Consider the following 26,307-nt stretch of genomic DNA (forward strand, 5'->3'; position numbering starts at 1 on the left):
GCTGCAACCCATGACGGTTATGCACCACCACGACTTCCGTCTTGTGGTGTGCAAGGGACACTCTCAATCGGTGCAGGGAGTCAGCAATAGCTACCCAGTTAGCATTGTTAAACGCATTTTTTACATCAAGTGTAATCAACGCGCAGTACCTAATAACTCGTCTGTTTAAACCTCTCGCTATCTTGGCCGTATCCGTTACCGATCGAATTGCTTCGACGGTGGAATGACCTTTACGAAAGCCATACTGGTTGTTTGATAGCCCACCAGTACGCTCGGTATAGGTCGACAATCTGTTCAGAATTACCCTCTCAAGCAGCTTACCAGCTCCGTCGAGGAGGCAAATCGGTCTGTATGCCGAAGGTTCTCCCGGGGATTTCCCAGGCTTGTCGTTTCCAACGATCTGGAAAGTTTCCTTCATCCAGACACCGTTGGAGGCAGCCTCAAAAACTAATTTAAACAGCTGAAAACTAATTGAAAGTTCATTTAATTATAGTAGAGTTTTATGTGGAATTGTTCATTGGCATGTTAACTTCATTTCCTGCAAATCTAGGCACAATCGCGCTCTTCCATCCAATTTCTTGTACGAAATAGTAACAGAGGTGTATTTTCCCATATATTTCGGCTGAAATTCCCATATTAACTTCAAATCAATTGCGCCAGCTCATGCAATAACCGATCAGGCTGAAATTTTCAGAGAATGATTTTCTTACCCAAATGCAACGTGTCCTGGGAGGCCGCGTAGAATCCGACTACTTTTTGTATCCTGGGCCAGTCTATTGTAGAGTCCTAACAGTGAATTTGCTTGAAAACTTCATTGAACTATGATCAATCATTCGAATAGCTTCCTCTTCATTACACGATAAATCATTACCACTAGATTGAGTAGTTTGTCTGGCCAGTTCAAAATCTACACCAACTAATTTAGCAATCCTAAACGTTTTGCCTTTTTCGTATACAAAGTATGCGTGATGTCTGTGATGTCTTTTTTTCTTCCTAAGCAATGGAGGGGGAATCTGCTCAACAGACATCCTGGGTTGTCCAGGAAGTGCGGGGTTAGGGGCCACCTCCAACAGCAAACGAGGGAGGCAGGACTGCATCTCCGACCCGCTAAACCGTTTCCATTGCCGCCAAGCCCATCGTCCCTTCGGTACAACCAGAAAGTAATGTTTCAAAAGGGGGCCAGTGCACAACGCACCCTCGAGGCTAGCTGCGTGTCCTTGCAGCATCGAACATCGTGACTCGCTTTTTTAGAAGAACACCATGGTATCGTGCCAGCGCATGGCCGGCTTTCCAGGTGGCCTTACCACGCCCTATGTCCTCGGAAGGTGGGAAGGGTCGACTTCGCGCCTGCTTCCCTCTGCTCGACTGGTATCAAGAATGATGATGCCGCGTGCACCCCAAATTGACCTCTGCGATAGGGTCTATTCGCCAACACATAGAGAGACTTCCCGACGTGGTGCCTACGCCTGCCCCAGCCTTGACGAGGACCCCTTTTCGTCATCGGGCTTGGAACCCGCCCGGTTGACCGACGCCGCGAAAGCGACGATACCATGTTGTTCTTCGCGCGGCCACTTGTTCGATAAAAGGATCGAGTTCGACCACAAGGCACCGGTATGACCCATGAAGCCGACTCCGAACCCTTGGACCACCTCTTATTTGCGCCTGAACTAGCCATTATCGATTCCACGCGCCACCTTCTGTGTAGCTCCGAGATGATTTGGACGATAGCCGATAGAACGGCGTTCCAACCAACTTTATCTTTACACATCCTCCGAACTAGGTTGTCCGGGGTAGTGTCCAGACCACATGTGGCAAGCATGTGGTCACGCATTGTGTGAAAACGCGGGCACACGAACAACACGTGTTCCGCCGTTTCCTCTAAACCTGCACACACCGGACACTCGGGCGAGGCCGAGTGTCCGAACCGGTGTAGATACTGTCCGAAGCAACCAAGCAACCATGGCCTGTAAGGACCTGGGTCAGGTGGAAAGTGATTTCCCCATGGCGCCTCTTGACACACGTACCTATCTCCGGTATCAACATATGTGTCCATCTACCCTTAGTGGAACTGTCCCACGCACGCTGCCATTTGATCATTGAGGCCAACCTGACAGTCATACGGATGCCTCTCGTGCCGCGCATTTCGAAGCACTCTATGTCTTCACCGATAACGATGTCAATAGGCATCATACCGGTGATGACGCAAAGTGCATCGTGCGACACGGTACGGTACGCGCTCGCAACTCTTAGGCACATGAGCCAATACGTACGTACTTCGTTCTGTAGCAGTTAATACGCAGGGCCGTGCCCCAAGCTGGCCCCCCATACCTCAGTATGGATAGAGCGACACTAGCCAGAAGCTTGCGCTTGATGGCATAAACCGCAGAGCTATTGGACATCATCCGGGACAATGCCACTATAGCTGTGGAGGTACACTTGCAGGCGTAATTGACGTGGCTACCAAAGGTGAGCTTATCGTCGATCATTACCCCCAAGAGTTTGATGGAGCGTTCAGAGGTGACCGCGCAGTTGCCTGCCCCTATCACCGCTTGTTGCTCCGACTTTTGGTTGTTAACAACAATCACCTCAGTCTTGTTGTGAGCCAGTTCTAACTTCCTGGAACTCATCCACTCCTCCACAATTGCGATCGAGTGGGCTGCAGTCAACTCCACCTCTTCGATCGATTCGCCGAAGACCTCCAGCGTAATATCGTCAGCGAAGCCGACAATTACCACGCCCACCGGGAACGTCAACCTCAAGACACCGTCTTACATGACGTTCCATAGCACCGGACCCAGCATGGAACCTTGCGGAACCCCTGAGGTTATGTCAACGCACTTCTGACCCGCCTCCGTGTCGTATACCAGTATTCGATTCTGGAAGTAGCTCCCGAGAATCTTGTACAGGTACTTGGGAATTCCAAAACGCAGGAGCGCATCTGCCATAGCTGCCCAACTGGCATTATTAAATGCATTCCTCACGTCTAGAGTCACTACTGCAAAATAGTGAACTCCCCTCCTCTTACGTTGGATAGCTATCTCCGCGGATTTGGTAACCGGCAAGATAGTGTCTACAGTCGACTTACCCTTTCGGAAGCCAAATTGGTTACTCGATAGACCATCCGCACCCTCCGTGCGTATCAGCAACCTGTTGAGGATGATCTTCTCGAGCACCTTCCCCGCCGTATCAAGCAGGCATATTGGTCTATTGGTCAAGCAGCAGATATTGGCCGACGGATCCCCCGGTGGTGTTTCCGCCTTTGACAATAGGACCAAGCTCTGCTTTTTCCATGCTGCAGGGAAGACTCCCTCATCCAGGCATCTCTGCATGACAGATCTGAACATCTCGGGAGCCTCAGCAATAGCCGCTTTGATGGCCAAGTTCGGAATACCATCCGGTTCTGGCGCCATACCTCACTAAGGGACTGTGCAATCCCCGCAAGTTCCGCCACAGTTACTCTTCCCTTGTCGGCCACCCTGGCCCCTGGCAGCTCCACAAAGTGAGGCCAGGGACTTGGGTCGTGACGTGGAAAGAGACCCGCGATGATCCTCTTCAGCATCTCTGGAGACCGCTTTGTAGGGGCCATCGCCCCACGTGTCTTGGCCATTACGACCCTACAGGCACAGACAATCAGACGTATCAGCTAGAACAATTTCCTGAAACATTCATCGCTCAGTTACTCTGCCACCACCTTGCGTACATGTTGCACGAAATCAAATTTAGTACAACAATGCTAACAGAAGGCGCTAGTGTGAAATGTCAAACACGGAGGTATACGATGCGAGCGCCTCTGAATGTGGAGTTCACAAACATTTGATTTTAAGAAGAAAGTTGAATTCATGGTCCATGGGAATTTCTTCAGTGTTACGTCTGTTTGTCTGTGCTATAGGCGCCACCCCATGGATTCGCGTTGGTACTTTGACACAGGCCTTCGAAGCAGGCTTTTTTGCTTGATCTAATCTCAGTCTTCAGAGCGGCTCTAGCAGCCACGAACGCCACCCGTCGTTCAACACGCTCCCTTTCTGTGCGTGTTCGCTGCATCCGCCTCCTTCCCCGTAGGCAGGCGCGGCGCAGGTTCGCAATTGCTTGAGTCCACCAGTAAGCCGGTGGCCTCCCATTCCTAGGGTGGGGTGGATCTCCCAGGTAATGTCTGTGTGTGTGTGCACCCACGTACCAAAATATAGCAAAAGTGTCACTCATTTTTCGAGCACTTGTCCTCAACCGATTTACTCGCAACAAGTTGCATTCGACGCAGAATCGTGTCCCATTGTTTCCTATTGAAAAAAGGCCAGATCAGACTATGGGCACAGACAAACAGACATAACACATTGAACATTTACGCATCAAATTCATCGTCGTTCAAACACTAACGACATCTGTTGATTTCAGTTAGTTGGACAAAAATGGCATGATCGGACTATGGGATCGGATGTTATGGCCAAAATACTTTTTTTTACGGAATAATCGCGTAAAAAAGTGCCACTCATTTTTCAGGCATTTAACCTTAACCGATTTGCTTGCAACTAGTTGCATTCGACACAGAATACTCTCCCATTGTTTCCTATTGAAAATTGGCCACATCAGACTATGAGCACAGACAAACAGACATAACACATTGAACATTTACTCATCAAATTCATCGTCGCTCAAACACTAACGACATCTGTTCATTTCAGTTAGTTGGGCAAATCACGAACCAGGTGGCGATAGTGAGCAAACGTCAAACTCGAGCAACTTGGCCAACTAATGATTATTCGAAGTGACCAGCAAATCAGTGAACGATAGAAATTTTACGAGTGTTATGTCTGTTTGTCTGTGCTATGGGCTCAAAGGCATTGGCCAAAATACTATTTTTATAATGCACGAGAAAGGCACCATCATATCACCGCTAGATGGATTAATCAGGGTTTTTTTGAACACGTTTATTAATCCTTGCAACAGGTGTTCATCTTCAAATGCATTAATTCCTTCTGAACTATCTAAAGCTTGTTATCTGCTTGTCGTTGCCACTTGAATGAAATCCAATTTCCGTTATACTTGCCAAATATAATAGGAGAGCGTTTGATTGAAATGTCATTTATTATTATATTTCAGGGATAACTCGTCGTCTTGTATTTTTTTTGTGTTTCAATGTTTGCCCACCTTGACCTACTATGCAACGATTTATACTAGTTTTTCGCTATAAGGCCGATACAAATTTTTAAAATCTATTTTGTCTCCCTCCCCCTCGGATTTTTTTGCCATAAAATAATATTTTGAGGGGGCAACAAAATAAAATTCTGATAATTTTGAGGATTTCCAAAACTTTCTTTAACAAATCCGAAGAGTTTTATGATTGTTTTTCATTTTAATGTTTATTTTTTATTATCCCCTCCCCCCCTTGACCTTTCGGAAACCAGTAGGACAAAATGTTAATTAAATATTTGTAACGGCCTAACATGTATTAAAAAATAGTATAGTTCAAGACAAAATTTTCAAAACCACTTATCTGCTTTTGTAAACAAAGATTCAAACGACGATTTGACGAATCTGATAGCTCTCCCACGCAAACCAACACCATAAATTAACCATCAATGAATCAAATACAGTGGCTGGTTTCCTACCCGCCGCTGCCAGCACCAGGCGCTAACGTATATGTGAAAATAGCCAGCATGAGTTAACCATCCGAAGTTTGTATGGCAAAAGGCATCTAACCCGGGTTTTCTCAACAGTTGGAACTTTCAACGAAAAACTATTTGGTACCAGTTATGTAGGAAAGTGTCCGCTACCATGCCTACCAAATATTTTTTTGATTAAGGTGCTCATTTTCGTGATATTAAACATTAGATGCTTTTCGCCATACTGATTTCCAAAAGTTAACTCCTAGTGTGCCGCTGTAAGCACGCTCAAAGCAGGCGATTCATTACCTATTAATAGGTAGGTGAGGGATTCCGCTACCTGTTGATGGTGTTGTAGATGGAAAATTTTGTAGAATTTTCAAATATAATGAATCGCCTGCTTTGAGCGTGCTTACAGCGGCACACTAGGAGTTAACTTTCTGAAATCAGTATGGCGAAAGGCATCTAAGGCTCAATTTCTCAAAATTAATCGCCTTCATCGAAAAAATATTTGGTAGGTGTAGTAGCGGACACCTTCCTACATAACCGGTACCAAATAGTTTTTCATGGAAAGTTCCTAATGAATTATTGGCAGTGGCTGATTTTCTACTCGCCGCCGTCACATCCAGGCGCTATAGTATATGCGCAAAACAGCCAGCAAGAGTTAACCGCCAGAAATTTGTATGGCGAAAGTCATCTAATGCTTACTTACTTACTTATGGATCCTGTACACCTCCGGTGGTGCAAAGGGCCGACTTGAAAGATCTCCATCCTGAGCGATGCCCGGCTATCGCTTTAACCTGTTGCCAGGTTAGATTTCGGTCGACTTCTTTTATTTCTTTATTGAGGCTTCGCCGCCATGAGCCTCTGGGTCTGCCTCTGCTGCGATGTCCCGCTGGGTTCCAGTCTAATGCTTGCTTACAGATTTCGTTTCCGCCCCTACGTAGAGTGTGGCCGACCCAGCCCCACTTCCGATCCCGAATTTCTGTTGTTATCGGCCTCTGGTGACAACGACGATGGAGCTCGTTGTTTGAGATCCAGTTGTGAGGCCACCAGGCCCGAATTATATACCGCAGGCATCTGTTAATGAACACCTGCAGCCGTTGAGTGTTCTCCACTGATACACACCATGTTTCGCTAGCGTATAACAGCACAGATTTCACTTTAGAGTTGAAAATTCGTATTTTGGTGCGTTCACTTATCTGCCTGTTTTTCCAGATATTTCTTAAACTCGCAAAGGCAGCCCTTGCTTTCTTGATCCGTGCGCCTATGTCGATCTTGGTACCGCCGTCTGACGCCATTTGGCTACCAAGATATTGGAAGCTTTCAACATTCTCCACTGGTTGCCCGGCTACTGTGAAACTGGAAGGAGTCACCGTGTTTACATCCAACGATTTGATTTTGTTGACGTTGATGACTAAACCTGCCGAGGAGGAGCGATCGGCAAGGTCGTTGAGCTTACTCTGCATATCAGAGCGCCGTTGCGCGAGGAGTGCAACGTCATCCGCCAATTCGAAGTCGTTTAGGTGCTCCATGGTTATAGGCTGCCATAACAGCCCGCGGTTTGGTTCACGGTCAATCGCATCTACCAGAATCTCATCGATTACGATGAGGAACAGTAACGGTGATAGAATACATCCTTGCCTCACACCAGCTACGACCCGGATAGGGTCGGACAGGACCCCATTGTGCAGCACTCTACACGAAAAGGCCTCGTACTGTGCTTCGATGAGGCCGATGATTTTCTCAGGAACCCCTTGCGTCTCAGGGCGCCCCACATATTCTCGTGATTGAGACGGTCGAAAGCTTTTCGTAGTCAATGAATACCAAGTAAAGGGACTCTTGGAATTCGTTAACCTGCTCCAAAATGATGCGGAGCGTGACAATATGGTCCACACAGGATCTTCCGGCACGGAATCCGGCTTGCTGCCGCCGGAGAGTCGCATCGATCTTCTCCTGAATCCGGGCTAGGATAATTTTGCACAGAACTTTGAGAACGGTACACAGCAACATAATGCCTCGCCAGTTATCGCATACAGTCTGGTCACCCAGGCACCTTCACTAGGATACCTTGCCTCCAGTCGACCGGGAAAGTTGCGGTGTCCCAGACATGGGGTCAGCTTTGAGCATCTCGGCTGATATGCTATCGAACCTTGGAGCTTTATTCGATTTCATGCTTTGGATGTCTGTTTGAATCTCTAGCAGTGATGGAGCTTCGGTATTGACACGTGTTATACGTCGGATCCTAGGCAGATCATGCCGAGGTGGTGATGGCCTGGTTGTTACTTGAAAAGTTGTTCGAAGTGCTCGAACCAGCGTTTCAGCTGGTCAGTTGGGTCGGTCAATAACTGATCATTCGCGTCTTTCACAGGCATCGTTGCATTCATCTTCGCCCCGCTTAAGCGTCGTGAGATATCGTAGAGGAGGCGAATGTCCCCGGTTGCGGCGGCTCTCTCTCCTTCGTCGGCCAGAGAGTCTGCCCACGCTCGCTTGTCCCGTCGACATGAGCGTTTTACTTCCTTCTCAAGAGCCGTGTATCGTTGACGGGCTAAGACTTTGGCTCCTCTGGTTTTCGATCGCTCTATCGCGGCTTTGGCTTCTCTTCGCTCCTCTATCTTCCTCCAGGTCTCATCGGTGATCCATTGTTTTCTCTGGGTGCGTAGTTCGCCCAGATTGTTCTCGCTGGTGGCGATGAAGGCATTCTTGATGGCGGTCCATTGGTCTTCCACGCTGCCACCTTCCGGAATATCTGCAGCACGCGTCTCCAGTTCTTCAACGAAGGACCGTTTCACCGTGGCATCTTCCAGTCGGCGTGTGTTGAATCGTCGTCCAACTCTTTCCTCCTGCCGACGAATCCGCGCAATGCGCAGGCGTATTTCGCCGATGAGGAGGTGATGATCAGACGCGATATCGGCACTACGTTTATTCCGTACATCAAGAAGGCTCCGTTTCCATTTTCGGCTGATGCAGATGTGGTCGATTTGATTTTCTGTAAAGCCGTCACGGGAGACCCACGTGACCTTGTGAACCGGTCGATGAGGGAAGAGCGATCCCCCGATTACCATGTCGTTATTACCACAAAATTCTGCGAACAGCTCTCCGTTTTCGCTCATTTCTCCGAGACCATGGCGTCCCATAATGCGCTCATGGTTCGAGTTGTCGGATCCGATCTTCGCATTGAAGTCGCCCAAACAGATCTTGATATCACCCTTCGGAATTCTATCTACGACGGCATTGAGTTGACTGTAGAAGTTCTCTTTGTCTTGCAGACCGGCAGCATCGGTTGGCGCATAACATTGGATTATAGTAAGGTTTCGGACCCGTGTTCTAAATCTGGCAACGATTATGCTTTCACTTATAGGTTCCCACTTCATAAGCGCAGAGTGTGCCTGAGCGCTTAGTAGGAAGCCAACTCCGCGATGCCGGGGAGCATGTTCACCTCGTAAACCAGAGTATAGCAGAACTTGTCCCGACGGCGTTCTGTGTTCTCCAAAGTTTGGCCAACGGACTTCACTCAGTCCCAGGATCTCAAGCTTCAAGCGGCGTGCCTCATTGGCAAGTTGTGCCAATTTACCCTGCTGGGCTAGGGTTAAAACGTTCCATGTTCCTATTCGTGTCCGTTGTTTCGCGCTAAGAGTCGTCGCCGTAAAATCAGTCCGTATTCTTTCATTATCGGATTCTCGAGTAAATTGATGTTTCAGAAACAGCAGGTTGTTGGCCCGAGGTTCCTTATCCACCGGGATGGGGCTGCCATCTTAGGTATAGCTTCCGGGGAATAGCATTTCATACTCAGCCGCTGGATGCCAGAACAGACGCTGTTGGAGCCGCACCTCCTTGGTGGACAGACGCTCGATCAGTCGGGTCAAATTTGTTTAAAGTCCCACCCAACACCAGGACTAGGCTAGTGCGCTTTGAGCGGCACACGGTCGCTTTGATAGGGCCTGCTTGGGGACACATGCAGCTTTTTATAGAAGTTCAACAGAGCCCACTGTCGAACCCCACCACATCCTAGGCAGACCCCATAGTACGCACCCTCTCACTCTAGCTGATGTCAGAAGGACAACAGTGCCCAGGCTGCACTACCAGCTAAGTACGCAACCCTTAGCTGGCGGTCAATTGTCATCGGAAGACCCGTGGAAGCGTGAGTATTGGAGTATCATCTAATGCGGGTTTTCTCAAAATAAGAAACTTTTCATGAAAAACTATTTGGTACCGATTATGCAGGAAGGTGTCCGCTACCATGCCTACCAAATATTTTTTTGATGAAAGTGCTTATTTTTGAGAAATCGAGCCTTAGATGCCTTTCGCCATACTGATTTCAGAAAGTTAACTCCTAGTGTGCCGCTGTAAGCACGCTCAAAGCAGGCGATTCATTTTGAGAAAACCCGCGTTAGATGTCTTTCGCCATACAAATTTCTGGTAGTTAACTCATGCTGGCTATTTTCCGCGTATACTATAGCGCCTTTATGTGGCAGCGGCGGGTAGAAAATCAGCCACTGTCAATAATTCATTCCAAACAACTCTTGAACATGTGTTAAAATATATATATTTATCTTTATCATTTTTTTCGAATTATTTGCAATGAATCGCCTACTTTGAGCGTGCTTACAGCGGCACACTAGGAGTTAACTTTCGAAAATCAGTATGGCGAAAGGCATCTAAGGTTTAATATTTCGACAATAAGAACCTCAATCGAAAAAAATATTTGGTAGGCGTAGTAGCGGACACCTTCCTATATAACTGGTACCAAATAGCTTTTCGTGAAAAGTTCCTACTGTTGAGAAAACCCGCCTTAGATGTCTTTCGCCATACAAACTTCAGGTGGTTAACTCATGCTGGCTATTTTTGCATATACGTTCGCGCATGCTTCTGACAGCGGTGGGTAGGAAACCAACCACTGTATGTGATTCATTGGAAATTACATACAAATAACAGAAGTACAAAGACAAACGTGGACATCAGATTCGAAAGAATGAATATTTCGATATTCGATTCTATGCTTTTATGATTTATAACATAATATTTATTATAAATGGCCGGGGTTTTACCAAATGACACCAAGCGCCAAAAACTTACTCATATTTTTGCCCAAGTTTTTGTTTAACATATTTAATGAATTATTGGCAGTGGCTGATTTTCTACCTACCTGTATATGCGCAAATAGACAGCATAAGTTAACCGCCAGAAATTTGTATGGCGAAAGGCATCTAACGCGGGTTTTCTCAAATTTAGAAACTTTTCATGAAAAACTATTTGGTACCGGTTATGAAGAAAGGTGTCCGCTACTAGGCCTACCAAATATATTTTCGATGAAGGTGCTTGATTTTGAGAAATCGGGCCTTAGATGCCTTTCGCCATACTAATTTCAGAAAGTTAACTCCTAGTGTGCCGCTGTAAGCACGCTCAAAGCAGGTGATTCATTGATTTGAAATAATGAATCTCCTGCTTCAAGCGTGCTTACAGCGGCACACTAGGAGTTAACTTCCTGAAATCAGTATGGCGAAAGGCATCTAAGGTTCGATTTCACAAAATTAAGCTCCTATACTATAGCGCCTGGATGTGGCTGCGGCGGGTAGAAAATCAGCCACTGCCAATAATTCATTTTGAGAAATCGTGCCTTAGATGCATTTCACCATAATAATTTCCGAAAGTTAACTCCTAGTGTGCCACTGTAAGCACGCTCAAAGTAGGCGATTCATTAAGCACTTTAATCGAACAAATATTTGGTACGCGTCGTAGCGGACACCTTCCCTCATAACCGGTAACAAGTAGTTTTTCATCAAAAGTTCCTAATTTTGAGAAAACCCGCGTTATATGTCTTTCGTCATACAAATTTCTGGCGGTTAACTCATGCTGGCTATTTGCGCATATACGATAGCGCCTGGATGTGGAAGCGGCGGGTAGAAAATCAGCCACTGCCAATAATTCATTTCCGTTTTTCTTTTACGTACAAAATATCACACGTCAGTCAAAAAGCCGCTTATACTCGAAATGAATGAATCGCCTGCTTTGAGCGTAATTACAGCGGCACACTAGGAGTTAACTTTCTGAAATCAGTATGGCGAAAGGCATCTAAGGCTCGATTTCTCAAAATTAAGCACCTCTATCGAAAAAATATTTGGTAGGCGTAGTAGCGGACACCTTCCTACATAACCTGTACCAAATATGTTTTCATGAAAAGTTCCTAATTTTGAGAAAACCCGCGTTAGATGTCTTTCGCCATACAAATTTCTGGCGGTTAACTCATGCTGGCTATTTGCGCATATACGATAGCGCCTGGATGTGGAAGCGGCGAGTAGAAAATCAGCCACTGCCAATAATTCATTATTGGCAGTGGCTGATTTTCTACCCGCCGCTGCTACATCCAGGCGCTATCGTATATGCGCAAACAGCCAGCATGAGTTAACCGCAAGAAATTTGTATGGTGAAATACATCTAATGCGGGTTTTCTCAAAATTAGGAAATTTTGATGAAAAACTATTTGGTACCGGTTATGTAGGACGGTGTCCGCTACTACATCTACCAAATATTTTTTCTATGAAGGTGCTTATGTTTGAAAACTCGAACCTTAGATGCCTTTCGCCATACTGATTTCAGAAAGTTAACTCCTAGTGTGCCGCTGCAACCACCTTCAAAGCAGGCGATTCAATTTCATTATTGGCAGTTGCTGATTTTCTACCCGCCGCTGTCACATCCAGGCGCTATAGTATATGCGTGAAATAGCCAGCATGAGTTAGCCGCCAGAAGCTTGTATGGCGAAAGACATCTAACGCGGGTTTTCTCAACAGTAAGAACTTTTCACGAAAAACTATTCGGTACCAGTCATGTAGGAAGGTGTCCGCTACTACGCCTACCAAATATTTTTTCGAATAAGGAGCTTATTTTCGAGATATTAAACATTAGATGCCATTCGCCATACTGATTTCCAAAAGTTAACTCCTAGTGTGCCGCTGTAATCACGCTCAAAGCAGGCGATTCATTAAACATTAGATGCCTTTCGCCATACTGGTTTCCAAAAGTTAACTCCTAGTGTGCCGCTGTAAACACGCTCAAAGCAGGCGATTGATTTTCTTGTTTTTTTTTCCTTTTCAATGAATCGCCTGCTTTGAGCGTGCTTACAGCGGCACACTAGGAGTTAACTTTCTGAAATCAGTATGACGAAAGGCATCTAAGGTTCGATTTCTCAAAATTAGGCACCTTAATCGAAAACATATTTGGTAGGCGTAGTGGCGGACACCATCCTTCATAACCGGTACCAAATAGTTTTTCATGAAAAGTTCCTAATTTTGAGAAAACCCGCGTTAGATGTCTTTCGCCATACAAATTTCTGGTGGTTAACTCATGCTGGCTGTTTTGCGCATATACTATAGCGCCTGGATGTGACAGCGGCGGGTAGAAAATTAGTCACTGCCAATAATTCATTTTCTTTTTTCGCTTTAACACGATATTTATTACGATAAATAATCTAATCGTAATCTGAATTAGGTAGGGGTAATGACGGCTTTGGCAGGTTTTGTTCTATTATTGGCAGGGGGGTTTTTTATGACCGATTATGCTCAAATTTGCCCCAAACATTCTTTGCATATCAAAGAATATTGTGGCCAAATTTCATAAAATTCGGTCCACAAAAACCCCCCTGCCAATAATAGAACAAAACCTGCCAAAGCCGTCTGTTCCCCTATTAAGTTTATTGGAGCATATTTTGGCAGAATAATTTCAATGGTTACAGCGCCACTAGCGTTCTATTACTGCTTTACTGTAAAAACCTTTAAATATTTTTTTGAAATTCCTTGTGATTTTTTAGGATCTTATTCAGAAGTATCTTGAGAAAAACTTTAGAAAACACCTGGAGGAGTTTTTCCGGATGATTTGCTTTTAAGAAATCTTTGGAAATACTTCGAGAATACCTTCATGAAAAACTATTTGATTCATGAAAAACTATTTGGTACCGGTTATGAAGGATGGTGTCCGCTACAACGCCTACCAAACATTTTTTTCGATTAAGGTGCTTAATTTTGAGAAATCGAACCTTAGATGCCTTTCGCCATACTGATTTCAGAAAGCTAACTCCTAGTGTGCCTCCTAGCAGTCGATTCATTTTTAGGATAATAATGAATCGCCTGCTTTGAGCGTGCTTACAGCAGTACACTAGGAGTTAACTTTCTGAAATCAGTATGGCGAAAGGCATCTAAGGTTCGATTTCTCAAAATTAAGCACCTTAATCGAAAAAATATTTCGTAGGCGTGGTAGCGGACACCATTCTTCATAACCGGTACCAAATAGTTTTCCATGAAAAGTTCCTAATTTTGATAAAACCCTCGTTAGATGTCTTTCGCCATACAAATTTCTGGCTGTTAACTTATGCTGGCTATTTTCGCATATACGATAGCGCCTGGATGTGGAAGCGGCAGGTAGAAAATCAGCCACTGTCAATAATTCATTGTAATAGGGCACTGCACGGAAACATATCTTTCTCTTTCGCTCCTCATATATTTTAACGTTTACTGGCCTTGTTGTTGTATGTATAAGCAATGAATTATTGACAGTGGCTGATTTTCTACCCGCCGCTTTCACATCCAGGCGCTATTGTTTATGCGAAAAAAAAACAACATGAGTTAACCACCAGAAATTTGTATGGCGAAAGACATCTAACGCGGGTTTTCTCAAAATTAGGAACTTTTCGAGAAAAACTATTTGGTACCGGTTATGAAGGATGGTGTCCGCTACCACGCCTGCCAAATATTTTAATGGTTTCAGAAAGTAAACTCCTAGTGTGCCGTTGTAAGCACGCTCAAAGCAGGCGATTCATTGATTAATGAGCGGCATAATGCTTCAATATACCAGTCAAGTCAGCTGTGTGGCCAATGAATCGCCTAATTTGAGCGTGCTTACAGGCATCTTTGCCGTGGAATGTGGTCATCCATGATTTGGAACGCTAGTGAAGCTAGCGGTGGTAGTCAAGCTTTACCGAACAACGCGCATAAGACAGAGCAGCATCGCATGCTTTGCTGTCTCTTTCTTTCGCCTTGAATACGAGAGGGCCGTTCGTCGATTGTTGATACAGAAAAAGAGCTAACTTTGAAACTTTGCAGTTTGTTCTATGATGCCTATCTGTTTTGAGCTCGCTATACTGCCGTGAATCGCATACTTGTCCCATATGAACAGGAAATCCAGCAAAGATGGGACAGATATGCGATTCACGGCAGTATAAGTCTCCGAGCCTCTTATCAAAAGTAGATTTTTGGATTGATCCTACAGCCTCTATGAGCATTCAGAGTACGACATTAAAGAAAGTCCTCCGCTAATTTCGACACCTTTACGCTTTCGGAACAATAAAACCTATTATCGCTAATTTTCATCCATTTATGTTGCAAGTAATATTTTCATTTCCGAACAGCATTGTTTGACAAAAACGCTAGATGTCCTTTCGTACACTTGTTAGCGTAATGACCCTTGTTTCCGCATTTGAAACACCTGAATGTAGCAAACAAGTTTTAGTAAGTGAATATGCCAATACAAACGCTATCGCGTCATGAAATACTTACGTAATCTCTTCAAGAGGTCTGGGAGGCGGTTTTTGCGGCAACACAACTCCCTCCTCTAAACTTTGGTTGGAGCTGTCCAAATTCTGGCGATGTTTGAAATAACCAAGCGAACGATATCTTGCTTCTTCCATCCGCAGTGTTGCTTCACGTTGCTGTAATTAAAAAAATCATTCATATACATCTACTACATGTGCGAAAAAAGAAGAGTGCACAACTACTAGAAAAAAATTCATCAAAAACAGGAAATACGTTAACGGAAACAATAACCCTCTAGCTAGAATAACATGAAAATGCATATCAGTATCAATATATAATACCTCTTGAGGCATCTTAGGACAGTAACAGGCTTTGTGTCCAGGTTCTCCGCAATAATGGCACGTCGGAGGGCGTTTGGGCAGCTGGTCTTTAGATTCCGGTGGTGGCGGGAGCTCGAATCGCGGGTGCATAAATTTACAAGACGCTCCATCCGGGCAAAATCCGGCTAGGTAGAAATTACACAACACTCTCCTCACGTGCCGATGCCGACAACTTGGCCCGTGACGACAAAATCCGCGATCGTACCAGGGACAATCTTTAATCTTACTTTCCGGATCTATATGCAGGAAAGGACACTCCTTATTGTGACAAGCATTGAATCGAGAGTAAAAGTAACATTCCGGCATCTTAGTCATGTCATATTCGTGTAAGAATTCGCACTGGTCTCCTTTCTTACACAGACCGCGCAGCCAATGCTTGCACACTATAGTACGATCGCCACGGATGTGGCGAAACGGACAAGCTGCTCCTTTGTCGCACTCGGTTCCATCGGTGGCATTGAAAAATAAACATACTGCAGCGGTCGATTCTGAAAACAAAATCATCACATAAAATACTCACAAATCATAGTCATCTATAAATACTTACTATCCATGCCCGGAAACGGTAGTGGAAGTGCTCCAAATTGTTCGTTTAGATCCTTTTCTATTTTAAACACTACATTTTCCACATTAGCTATTAGAAAATCCATTTTTAAAAGGAATCGAATAAAATTTTGATGATTATTGTTTAGGTACAAGCTTGGGTTTGTTCTTGTTAACGTGATCAAACAAAAGTCAAAAGCTGTCAAAACCTGGGACGTCAAAACGTCTCAGGTCAAAACCTGAGACGAGACCTGCAAAGACGCTGCTTCTTTTCTCTTGTTTTGACACTTGTTCTTCTTTTCATCACAGTTGACCATCGAGTTTCAACTGTTTACTTGACTGTTTCACCTAAGCCCCAGGTGGACCCTTCTGAGCACAATAAAAGTGTATCCAATTCACGAAATAGTTAATTCATTTTTATAAGGATTTTATACCGGGAACAAAACACAGGTTTATTACTGATTATTAACAAGCTAAACGGATAGTTTGGAATACTCGTTTAAGTGAAAAAGTCATGGTAAAGCAAAAATGATGTGGAATATTTTATTTGGGATACCAATACTTTCACTCAAAAAGCTGCTGGTTGCACCCTGAGACGTTGCACCTGACCTCACCTGACAGTTCGAGACAGCAGTTGACTGGCAGCAGCTGAAGTTACATTTTTTCCTCTTTGCAGGTCTCGTCTCAGGTCAAAACAGGTCAAAACCTGAGACGAGACCTGAAAAAAATAAAAATCAGTCCTTCAACTGAAACTACTGTCAACTGATTGTCAAAACAAGAAAAAGCAGCGTCTTTGCAGGTCTCGTCTCAGGTCAAAAGGTCTCAGGTCAAAACGTCTCAGGTCAAAACCTGTCAAAACCTGTCAAAACGAGCATCGCAACTTCCACAGTTGATCGTTTGTTTCCTACACTCAGAAATATATTGAAATATATTTAATTCTATAGAATAGTATTGCAATTTGCATCTAAAATTAGCATTGCAGACAACCTGCAAGCAACTTGCACAGGAACGAGCTGTCAAAAAGCATGCTGATGTATACATTTTAAGCGTGTTATTCATTGGATTTATGTTAGTTTTCTTTCGATGTGTACATCGGGGCAGTGGTGCTAACATGTTTTCATGTTTTTTAAGTGAACTTATATTAAACAATTTCACTTAATTTCGGTTTATTCATTAGTTTCATCATTCTTTTCTTTTAAAAATGAACACTCTATCAAAATATCTTAAAGGCCTCATTGTATTTTACTTAAATATCATGGTATATTATTACTAGAAATACTAGAATAAGAGATCGGCGAAGACGCCATCTTGTTTCCAATCGAACCGTCAAAAGCGGTTCCATTTCGACTTGTTTACTTTTTGCATCCATAAGAAGCAAGCAAAATATTCAAGTGCTGCCAGTATCATTGTCACGATTTCATGCATTTTCATACGTTGCCATTTCGACAGTTTTTCACTCCGCCGGTCTCTGGTTATAGGGTTGCTAATTATTACTACACCGATTGTAATAATCTCCTTGAATGATAAAATACCCAGCAACACTGCATGCAAGATCTTTTGCAAGTTAGCTGCAACCGAGGCTGCAACTTCATGCATTTGGCGATATCAACGCAAACTGCAATATAAAAACAAATCGGTTTTTATATTTTTGATGTTTACCCGCATAGTGATAAACTTTTTGATATTCTGTTGTAACATTTAATAAAATTCATAGGGAAATGTCAATATTTGGGTAATTGTTACAGTGAACGTTCGCTAATTGGGGTTTTTCTAGTTGGGGCGTTTTTTAGTTGGGGGTTCGCTAATTGGGGCGAAACCCAATTAAAAAGCAGCTAAACGTCAGAATGTGATGTCAAAAACGCGTTGACGTTTTGTTTCCGTGTTTGGCGGGATCGATATTTTCTGGCGCGTAAAATTTTCTTTTGTTCAATGCAAAAAGTAAACAACATTGACGCTTGTCAAACCGCCCCAATTAGCGAACGGCATTCGCTAGTTGGGGTGAGGTCGTGCCCCAATTAGCGAACGATCACTGTACTTGATTATTAAACTATTCAAGGCTTCCCATTAAGTACTCTACATAACAACACTATTTAACTTTACCATACATGAGGATAGGCTTAGCGATTCCGGAAAAATGCGCGTCGGAATTTCGAAAAGATTCTTGTTGCGACCCTGGAAGAATTCTTGTTGCTTTCCCGGAAGGATGCTTCTCGCGATCCCGGATGCTTGTTGGATTCCAGCCCGCTCCGAGATCCCGAAAGAATTTTTGTTACACTCCACGAGGCGCTCCATGCAGAAAGAATTCCCGTCGCGATTTCGAAGGATTGCCGTCGCATCTAGATCCAGAAGAGATTCCCGTCACGGAAGGATTTCTATGTCAATGAATTATTGGCAGTGGCTGATTTTCTACCCGCCGCAGCCACATGCAGGCGCTATAGTATATGAACAAAATAGCCAGCAAGAGTTAACCACCAGAAATTTGTATGGCGAAAGACATCTAACGCTGGTTTTCTCAAAATTAGGAACTTTTAATGAAAAACTATTTGGTACCGGTTATGAGGGATGGTGTCTGCTACTACGCCTACCAAATATTTTTTCGATTAAAGTGCTTAATTTTGAGAAATCGAACCTTAGATGCCTTTCGCCATACTGATTTCAGAAAGTTAACTCCTAGTGTGCCGCTGTAAGCACGCTCAAAGCAGTCGATTCATTCCGAAAGGATTTCCGTCGCGTTTTTGGAAATTTTCCAATGAATCGCCTGCTTTGAGCGTGCTTACAGCGGCACACTAGGAGTTAACTTTCTGAAATCAGTATGGCGAAAGGCATCTAAGGTTCGATTTCTCAAATTTAAGCACTTTCACCAAAAAAATATTTGGTAGGCATGGTAGCGGACACCTTCCTACATAATCGGTACCAAATAGTTTTTTATGAAAAGTTTCTTATTTTGAGAAAACCCGCGTTAGATGACTTTCGCTTAATCGAAAAAAACCTTAATCGAAAAAATATTTGATAGGCGTAGTAGCGGACACCTTCCTACATAACTGTTACACTGTTACCAAATAGTTTTTCGTGAAAAGTTCCTACTGTTTAGAAAACCCGCGTTAGATGTCTTTCGCCATTCAAACTTCGGGTGTTTAACTCATGCTGGCTATTTTCGCATATACGTTAGCACCTGGTGCTGGCAGCGACGGGTAGGAAACCAGCCACTGTATGTGATTCATTGGTATGGTACTTATTTCAAGATTCTTGTACCATGGTACTTATACGTGCTTATACCACCAGTGTGTCATTAGAGTAAAATCAGCAGTGATTCAAATCGTTCGGGGCTGTCAGTTTGAATATGAATCTGAAACATTAATTTTCCCAGCAGCTGTTCTAGATTCAGTTTTTATACCAGTCAACTGTCAAAAAAATAAAACTGGTATAAAGCTCCGTTCTATTTTCTGCAGATTTGCACCACGATTGAATCACGAGATTCAAATACTTTTCAATGAATCGCCTGCTTTGAGCGTGCTTACAGCGGCACACTAGGAGTTAACTTTCTGAAATCAGTATGGCGAAAGGCGTCTAAGGTTCGATTTCTCAAAAACAAGCACCTTAATCGAAAAAATATTTGGTAGGCGTAGTCGCGGACACCATCCTTCATAACCGGTACTATATATAGTAGAATCTATAGATGAGCGAAAGCATGGCTGAGTCGATTTTTGTGCCCGTGCAAACGCGCATATGATGTCACAGCCCTCAACGTTTCCATTGAAATCGTGACGTCATGCTCGTTTGGAGACACGTTTGACAGTTCGTTTGGAGACAGAGGATTTATCCACAGAGAACAGACATGGATCCTCGAACAAAATTTCGGTAAAAACGTGTGTAAAGATTTAAATCGCACCTCAGCGCCGCCAACGCAGGCTGCCCGACATAAAAACTCATTTTCACTAAGTGATGGCGTTGGCATACACTACATAAACAATGTATTGTCTATGCGAGACATCGCTGGAACGTCGCTGGACCGTCGCGTCGCTCAACCAGCGAGCGCTTTCCAGTTTGGTGTTGCAGCGACGCATTGAATTTGCCTGCGTCGCTGGAGCACTTACTGGAAAGGGTCGTCAGCGACCAGCGACGTTTCAGTCGAGCGACGTAGTTGAGACAAGTTCATACATGTTCTTGATTTCATCTGCATCGACAATAGTGCTGCCACCTAGGAGCGAGCCTAGGAGCGATTCGGAATGAACACTAGCGCTAAAAAGTAAAACACGGCAAATTTTAACCATATTCATCAGCACACTAGCACCGCCCGGATAAAATTTACAGTAACTTGTATGACATAACCCATTGAAATACAATAGATTGTGTGGCAAACAATACAAACTATTGTATGCTTATTGTAAAATGTTCACGGTTGTAAAAGATCTTTATTGTACGTACATTAAAATAACAATATATTTAAATGTTTCCGATATATTCTATTATATTTTAATTGATCGCTTATGTTTAGTATTGCTCATCCAAAAATAAACAATTTTTAAAAGTATTCGGTTTGGATGATCTGGAAATCCGTCTAATGTTATTGAATTAATATAATTTTGGAATATTTCATGGATTTATTATATTGATGAAATAACAATTGAAAACAATAAAATTACAATAGCTTTGTTTGTTAAATAAATAAAATGTTATACCGGTTCTCAAGTATATATTTTCATATTGCAGGTCTTGTTGCAGGTCTAGAAATGTTTTGCAATAAAAATTTGATTTCAAAAAATGAAAGGGAACAAAAACTTTTGCTTATAATTTTACTCGGAGAATGGCTAGATTCATTTGAGCGTGTACAGTTTTGTTTATAATTAGTGAAGAGATGAAAATAATGAAACTGTAGCTGCAGAAAGTGTTTTTTCATTACAGTTTCTGCTGCTGGGAAAGCGGTAGATCACTATGGCTTCTGTACCGTGGTGAGTATCTAAAGTGTTGAAGCGCCTTACACGCTTACTTCAGTTCACCCAAATATGGGTGAAGAGTACCTATAATCAGCAAAAAGTGCACATACCTAGATTTGGGTGAAGTTCCTCCTACCCATTTATAGGTATACCCCTATTCACCCATATATGAGTATATTGGCTGGGAAGAGAATATAGGTATATTTTACCTACATTTGGGTATTTTTTGTTTGTTTGGGAAAATAAATATATACATATTTTTTTTAAATTAATTTTTTTTTCAACACATGATCATCAGAATTTATTCAAATAAAAAAAATATAACTCGAAGTTAATATACAATTGGTACAATGTATGCACATAGCAACTAATGTTGTATAATAAGGGAGAAATATAAGAGTGTGGGTCCGTGGGTCCAGATACCAAGGTGCAAGTTCTAGCATCGTACACAGTCTCACAGTTGCTCTTTGCTGGTAACAGCTTCGTCTCGGGCTTTGTTATGCATAATTCCAGATTAACATAGTCCCGCTTGCATTCGTACCTGAAACACGTAAATGTTCATAGAACTTCGATAGGATCTTATTTCACCCACAATCACTTACCGAAACACTATAATGAGTGACCTGTTGTTTCTGTAATGATAAGGAAATAAATCTATTGCTTATGCCATAGTGAATTCAATTCGGGGAAAAGCTTACTTGTTGACAAGGTGCGTGCAATGGCTGCTGAATCTCACCCTCGATCGGACCTCCAAATAGGATGGAGCTCCGAATTGTAGTTTATTTACTATAGATGAGGTCGTGAATGCTAATATTGCACTAGCCGATCTACTGGCTTGCCAATCTCCGGGTTAAGAGAAACATTCTATTTTATACTACTTTACTAATTTTTAGTGCGGTTCTGCGGACTGACTGGATTTGGCGTAAATGTTAATTTTTTCATCCAAATATGGGTAAATTAATTTACCCATAAATTGGTAAAGTCGTTTTACCAATAATATTAGTGAAATTCACTGATTTTCGCGGTACATTTCACCAATAATATGAGTAAATTGTACAATACCCAAATATGGGTGATTAGAGTACTCATAAATAGGTAAACTGATCTAAGCGTGTAGAGCATCATTACTGGGCGCGACTATTTTGATCACTCTCACTGTACTGTCATTTTAGATTAGTCACTCTTTTTCGCATCGGTCACTATTTTCGGTATTTTCGGTTATCATTTCGGTAACTGCATTCCGTATCGGTGACGTTCGACGTTTGATAGTTCATCAAATAGTAGCGCTGTTATTTGGTCAATTTGGTCACCTGTCAGCTGCGCTACTGTTTTAGCAGCGCGTATAGTAGCGACTGGTAAAGTGTCAAGTAATGATACTGCGCTGACAAACGGTTTATACTCACCACCGGTAATCGTAATCTTATACTACAAAAGTTCAATGTACATAATGAACGCAGTGATTCATCCCGAACAAAAAATAAATGAACATTTTATCTTCATAATACCTGATGACATGCATGGTAACATGTATCCTTGTTCCTTTACAGAAATGAAGCTTATTATAAATAAAATACGGCTGCTTGCTGGTCACTGATTGAAGATCGTTCAGTGGCTACCATTGGTCAATCTCACCAATGGGATATAATAAGAACTGATGCAGGTAATTTTTTCTTTTCTTCTCGACGTATTTTTTCTAATAAAACTGACATTCTTTTATAATTTACATTTTTCACAGGTTTATATCTATATGTATTGTCTATTCGGAACAAAGTTAGTACGCTTTTTAAACCGATGTTGGATTTTTCTCCAGATACAGGCAACCCACTTAACTTTGGAAGTAGTGTGCTGAATTCGTCTAAAGATATGCTTGAAACTTGCCTGCTCAGGGATTAAGGATCTCGGGGTCGTTTTATGCGGACTTATCTCTCAATTCCGTGGCTGAGGACTGTCGTATCAAGCAGGAGTACAATACTAGTTACCTTACCCAATGGTGTTTCACAGAGTGGTGCTCGTAGCTGTTGGTAATACGAAAACATTGAAACCAGGAGGGGGGTGTTCCTAGAAAGGCGAGGCCTGATAGTCACTTTGCGGACCCGACAAAGCGAACAAGTGGTGGAAACATTTTAACCTAGGGCTATGCTCTTAAATTAGGAACTACTGGCTCAGTTTTACGACCTCGTCTGTTTTATTATTGTGGCGTCAGTTTTGCAGGGGGTTCATACTTGCAGTTGTGGTCGATCGACAGGCTTTGGAGAACCTCGGGTTCCGCATACAGGTAGCTCGCTTTGTAAACTAGTAGAGCGATCTACGTTGAGCCAGTCTAGCAGATGCCGATGGAGATGGCGGAAAGCGGCCTTGGAAGCGTGGTTTGACTCCAGCGGCAGGCGTTGGCGAACATCGGTGAAATTACCGGACGTCTGGTCGAAATGTTGGGCTCCGTTGCGTTGAGCCACATGGATGCCATAACAATGGCGGCTTTGGCTGAAGCATATTGCGGTGCGCTGCTGATGCCGACCTCCTGTCGCCATTCTCGCCGCCGAGGTTGCTGGGGATTATTCCAAAAATACAGAAAAAGGCCCATACTTTGGACCTAACCACAAATTAGACCCCTATGACGTCACTAACTCGCTTTTTAACATTTTCACATTTTTACAATAGTTTTACCTTTTTCTTGTTGCTTTTAACGTGTTCGTTTTGTTGTTTGCTTTGTGTCGTGTTTTAACTATAAATCTAAACATAGAGATGGTTTTCGCTTCTTACTAACACATATTAACACTGTACATACTTTTATAACAATTTTACAGCGACTAACACCTTACTAACGAACTTTGTATTAACTATCTTACTAATTGAACCTAACAAAGAAACAAAACACCAAATTAAAACAATTTGCACCACATGAGGAATTAACTTTCTAACCTCTCACTTTAAAGAAAATTACACACGCGCACTTCTAGACCTTTCTAGAAAAGTTTAGCCAAAGAGAAGGCTGCAGGGATTGTCGGGCTTTTATAGGAAAACCGACTCAAATTAATAATGTTGTTCGCATTATGCTTTTACAACCTGTAGAGCATAGCACTTGCGCTCCATCTGTGGGCTCGACGCGATTGTAACAGGGCTGTGTATGTTTTTCTAAAAGATATTTTAGTTACTAGATAAAGATTGTCGCTACTGTTCCCTTTGTTCTGCTGTCCCAAACATGTGTGGTACAGATCGTATGGATTCAAATCGTATGGATTTTCCTTCTTTCGACATTTAGCTCCCCTATCCTCGCCAGCAAAAGATGTTCCGGACAGCGACGACAGCGACAATCTTTATCTAGTAACTAAAATATCTTTTGTTTTGCCTCTGCTCAAACTGCTCGACACTGACCTGTCACTGCAGCGTGACGGATGGCCGTGAGAGTGAAACAGGCATTAGGTCACTGCGTGAGTGCCAACTGTCTCATTTAATGATACTGTATTCATATTTGATTCGGGAGTATCTAGTCATGGGATGGATTGATTTGGAATTGTGGTGGAGCCACAAGTTAGGAATGTAACCAACGGTTACAATACCCCGTCGTCCCTCCTGAAAATGAAAGAATTTCCATTTTTTAAAGATGAAATAATTATTAACTTCAAGATTTAATTTCAAAATCTTTTTTCAGTACTTTTGGTTCTTTGTGGAGGTTACGCTTATTTACCTTCTTCCTTGATGTGAAGAACAAAAGCACTCCCAAAGATTCCAATGTTAATGAATATTTTTTTGGTTTTCCGTGAATAGTACCTTCTCAAAGATATCGCTTGAATACCTTCTTCACTTTTGCGAAGAAGCAAACCCAAGTAACCATGAAGCTATATATGCTTGTACAAAACACAGCCCTTAAAGTTGACTTAAAGTGGAAAAGGGCAATTATAAGACCGAATTAATGGTTCATTACATTGACATGTTGAAATAAAGCATCAGTAATGCATCGCTGCATTCGTAATGCTGATTTAGAGTATCGTTGTCTGACAGTTGATAAATAAATGCAACTTCACATCGTTAAATCTGTTCTAATGCAATTAGCATTTAGCATGCCGATTTGTGATTGATATATGTGCAATATTGTAATGCTTGGTGTTACTTGGGTAGCTCTCACAAAGGGGAATCACTACTCACACTGATATGTAATTGATCTGTCAAATCGTCTAACTTCTCAATGTTTACGTTCGACGCGAAAACAACGGTCCGCGAAACCGTGTTTACAACGTTTACCGCGACGACGAAACGAACCAAGATTGTGTTCGATACCGAAATGTTTCCGCGATTTACAGGTGCGCGATCGAATTTTAATCATTTGCCGGTCTGCTTCCATCGAACTGTTCGGAGGATCGGCCCGACGAAAAACTTTCAGCGCGAATGTTCAATTAGGATGTTTCCAAGTGAGGGTAATAAATTGTAAACATTGGAGTTGACTAATTAATAATTTGTTATTCTAGTTTCAGCAACATTCGTGCTTTGTTTTCGCCCGCGTCCGGACGGATGAATGGTGAGTAAATACTCGATCAAACGACTGATCTGAAGAATTTTCATTGATCAGTTTCGGTTTCAGATTCTACTTTGATCGTTCACCGAATATGCTGCCTGCGATGGGAAGTAAAAACCGCCAACTCGTTCTTCGAGTTGGTCCCGATCGAGGGTGGGGAGGATACAGCAGAGCACATCAACAACCTACCTTGGAGGCTGGGAAGTGTCCGCTCAAAACAGCCCAAATTAATTAATTATCCTCGGGAATTAGACCCGAGAAAGTGAAGTGTATTACTCTCGCTGATTTATTCAGAAGAAAAGTGAATAAAGAATTCTGTTTGTGTGTTTACATTTTTTTGGAAAAGAGTTTCCAAACAGTAAATGGGTGGTAGTGCCTCGGATGTTTACAATCATTATGCGTGATAATGAATTGTGTTTAAATCATTACTTCGGTTACTGAGGCGAGGGATTGGAAATTATCGTTTCTAGCGAATTCGCGTTGTGTCACGGACTTGTATTCGAGTTTGTATGTTTCGCGGAGGAATTTTGGCTAGTGCGCGGTGCTTTTTCTGGTGGAATTATACGGAATTCCGTACCAACGACCACGATGGCCGCATATCTGGATTTTATTTCTCGGAAGTCGATCGATTCGACATCTCTTCGGATTTCACTTCGATAGTGTTTCTCAACGAGTCTGATACGGGTCAGCAAAACTTATTGATTAATTGCATGAAATCAATTAAAATTTGATATTCTACGCGACGATTGCAATCAATCGAATTGAATTAAAAAGAAAAAAACTAAACGACGGTTCACACGCATTTGAATACCTATAATTTGT

At 42.8% G+C, this 26,307-nt stretch overlaps 1 protein-coding gene across 1 annotated transcript; it reads right to left on the reverse strand.

Annotated features, from left to right (window-relative positions):
* Positions 1-14,946: 14,946 nt before the first annotated feature.
* Positions 14,947-16,250, reverse strand: LOC134215970 (cleavage and polyadenylation specificity factor subunit 4). Its single transcript, XM_062695024.1, has 4 exons — positions 16,046-16,250; positions 15,460-15,986; positions 15,143-15,294; positions 14,947-15,071 (listed from the first exon to the last, which is right to left on the reverse strand). The coding sequence occupies exons 1-4, from the start codon at positions 16,146-16,148 to the stop codon at positions 14,981-14,983; spliced, it is 873 nt and encodes a 290-aa protein (XP_062551008.1). The 5' UTR covers positions 16,149-16,250; the 3' UTR covers positions 14,947-14,980.
* Positions 16,251-26,307: the final 10,057 nt, after the last annotated feature.

Source organism: Armigeres subalbatus, chromosome 2 (assembly GCF_024139115.2).
Source record: "Armigeres subalbatus isolate Guangzhou_Male chromosome 2, GZ_Asu_2, whole genome shotgun sequence".
In the NCBI taxonomy this organism is placed as follows: Eukaryota; Metazoa; Arthropoda; class Insecta; order Diptera; family Culicidae; genus Armigeres; species Armigeres subalbatus.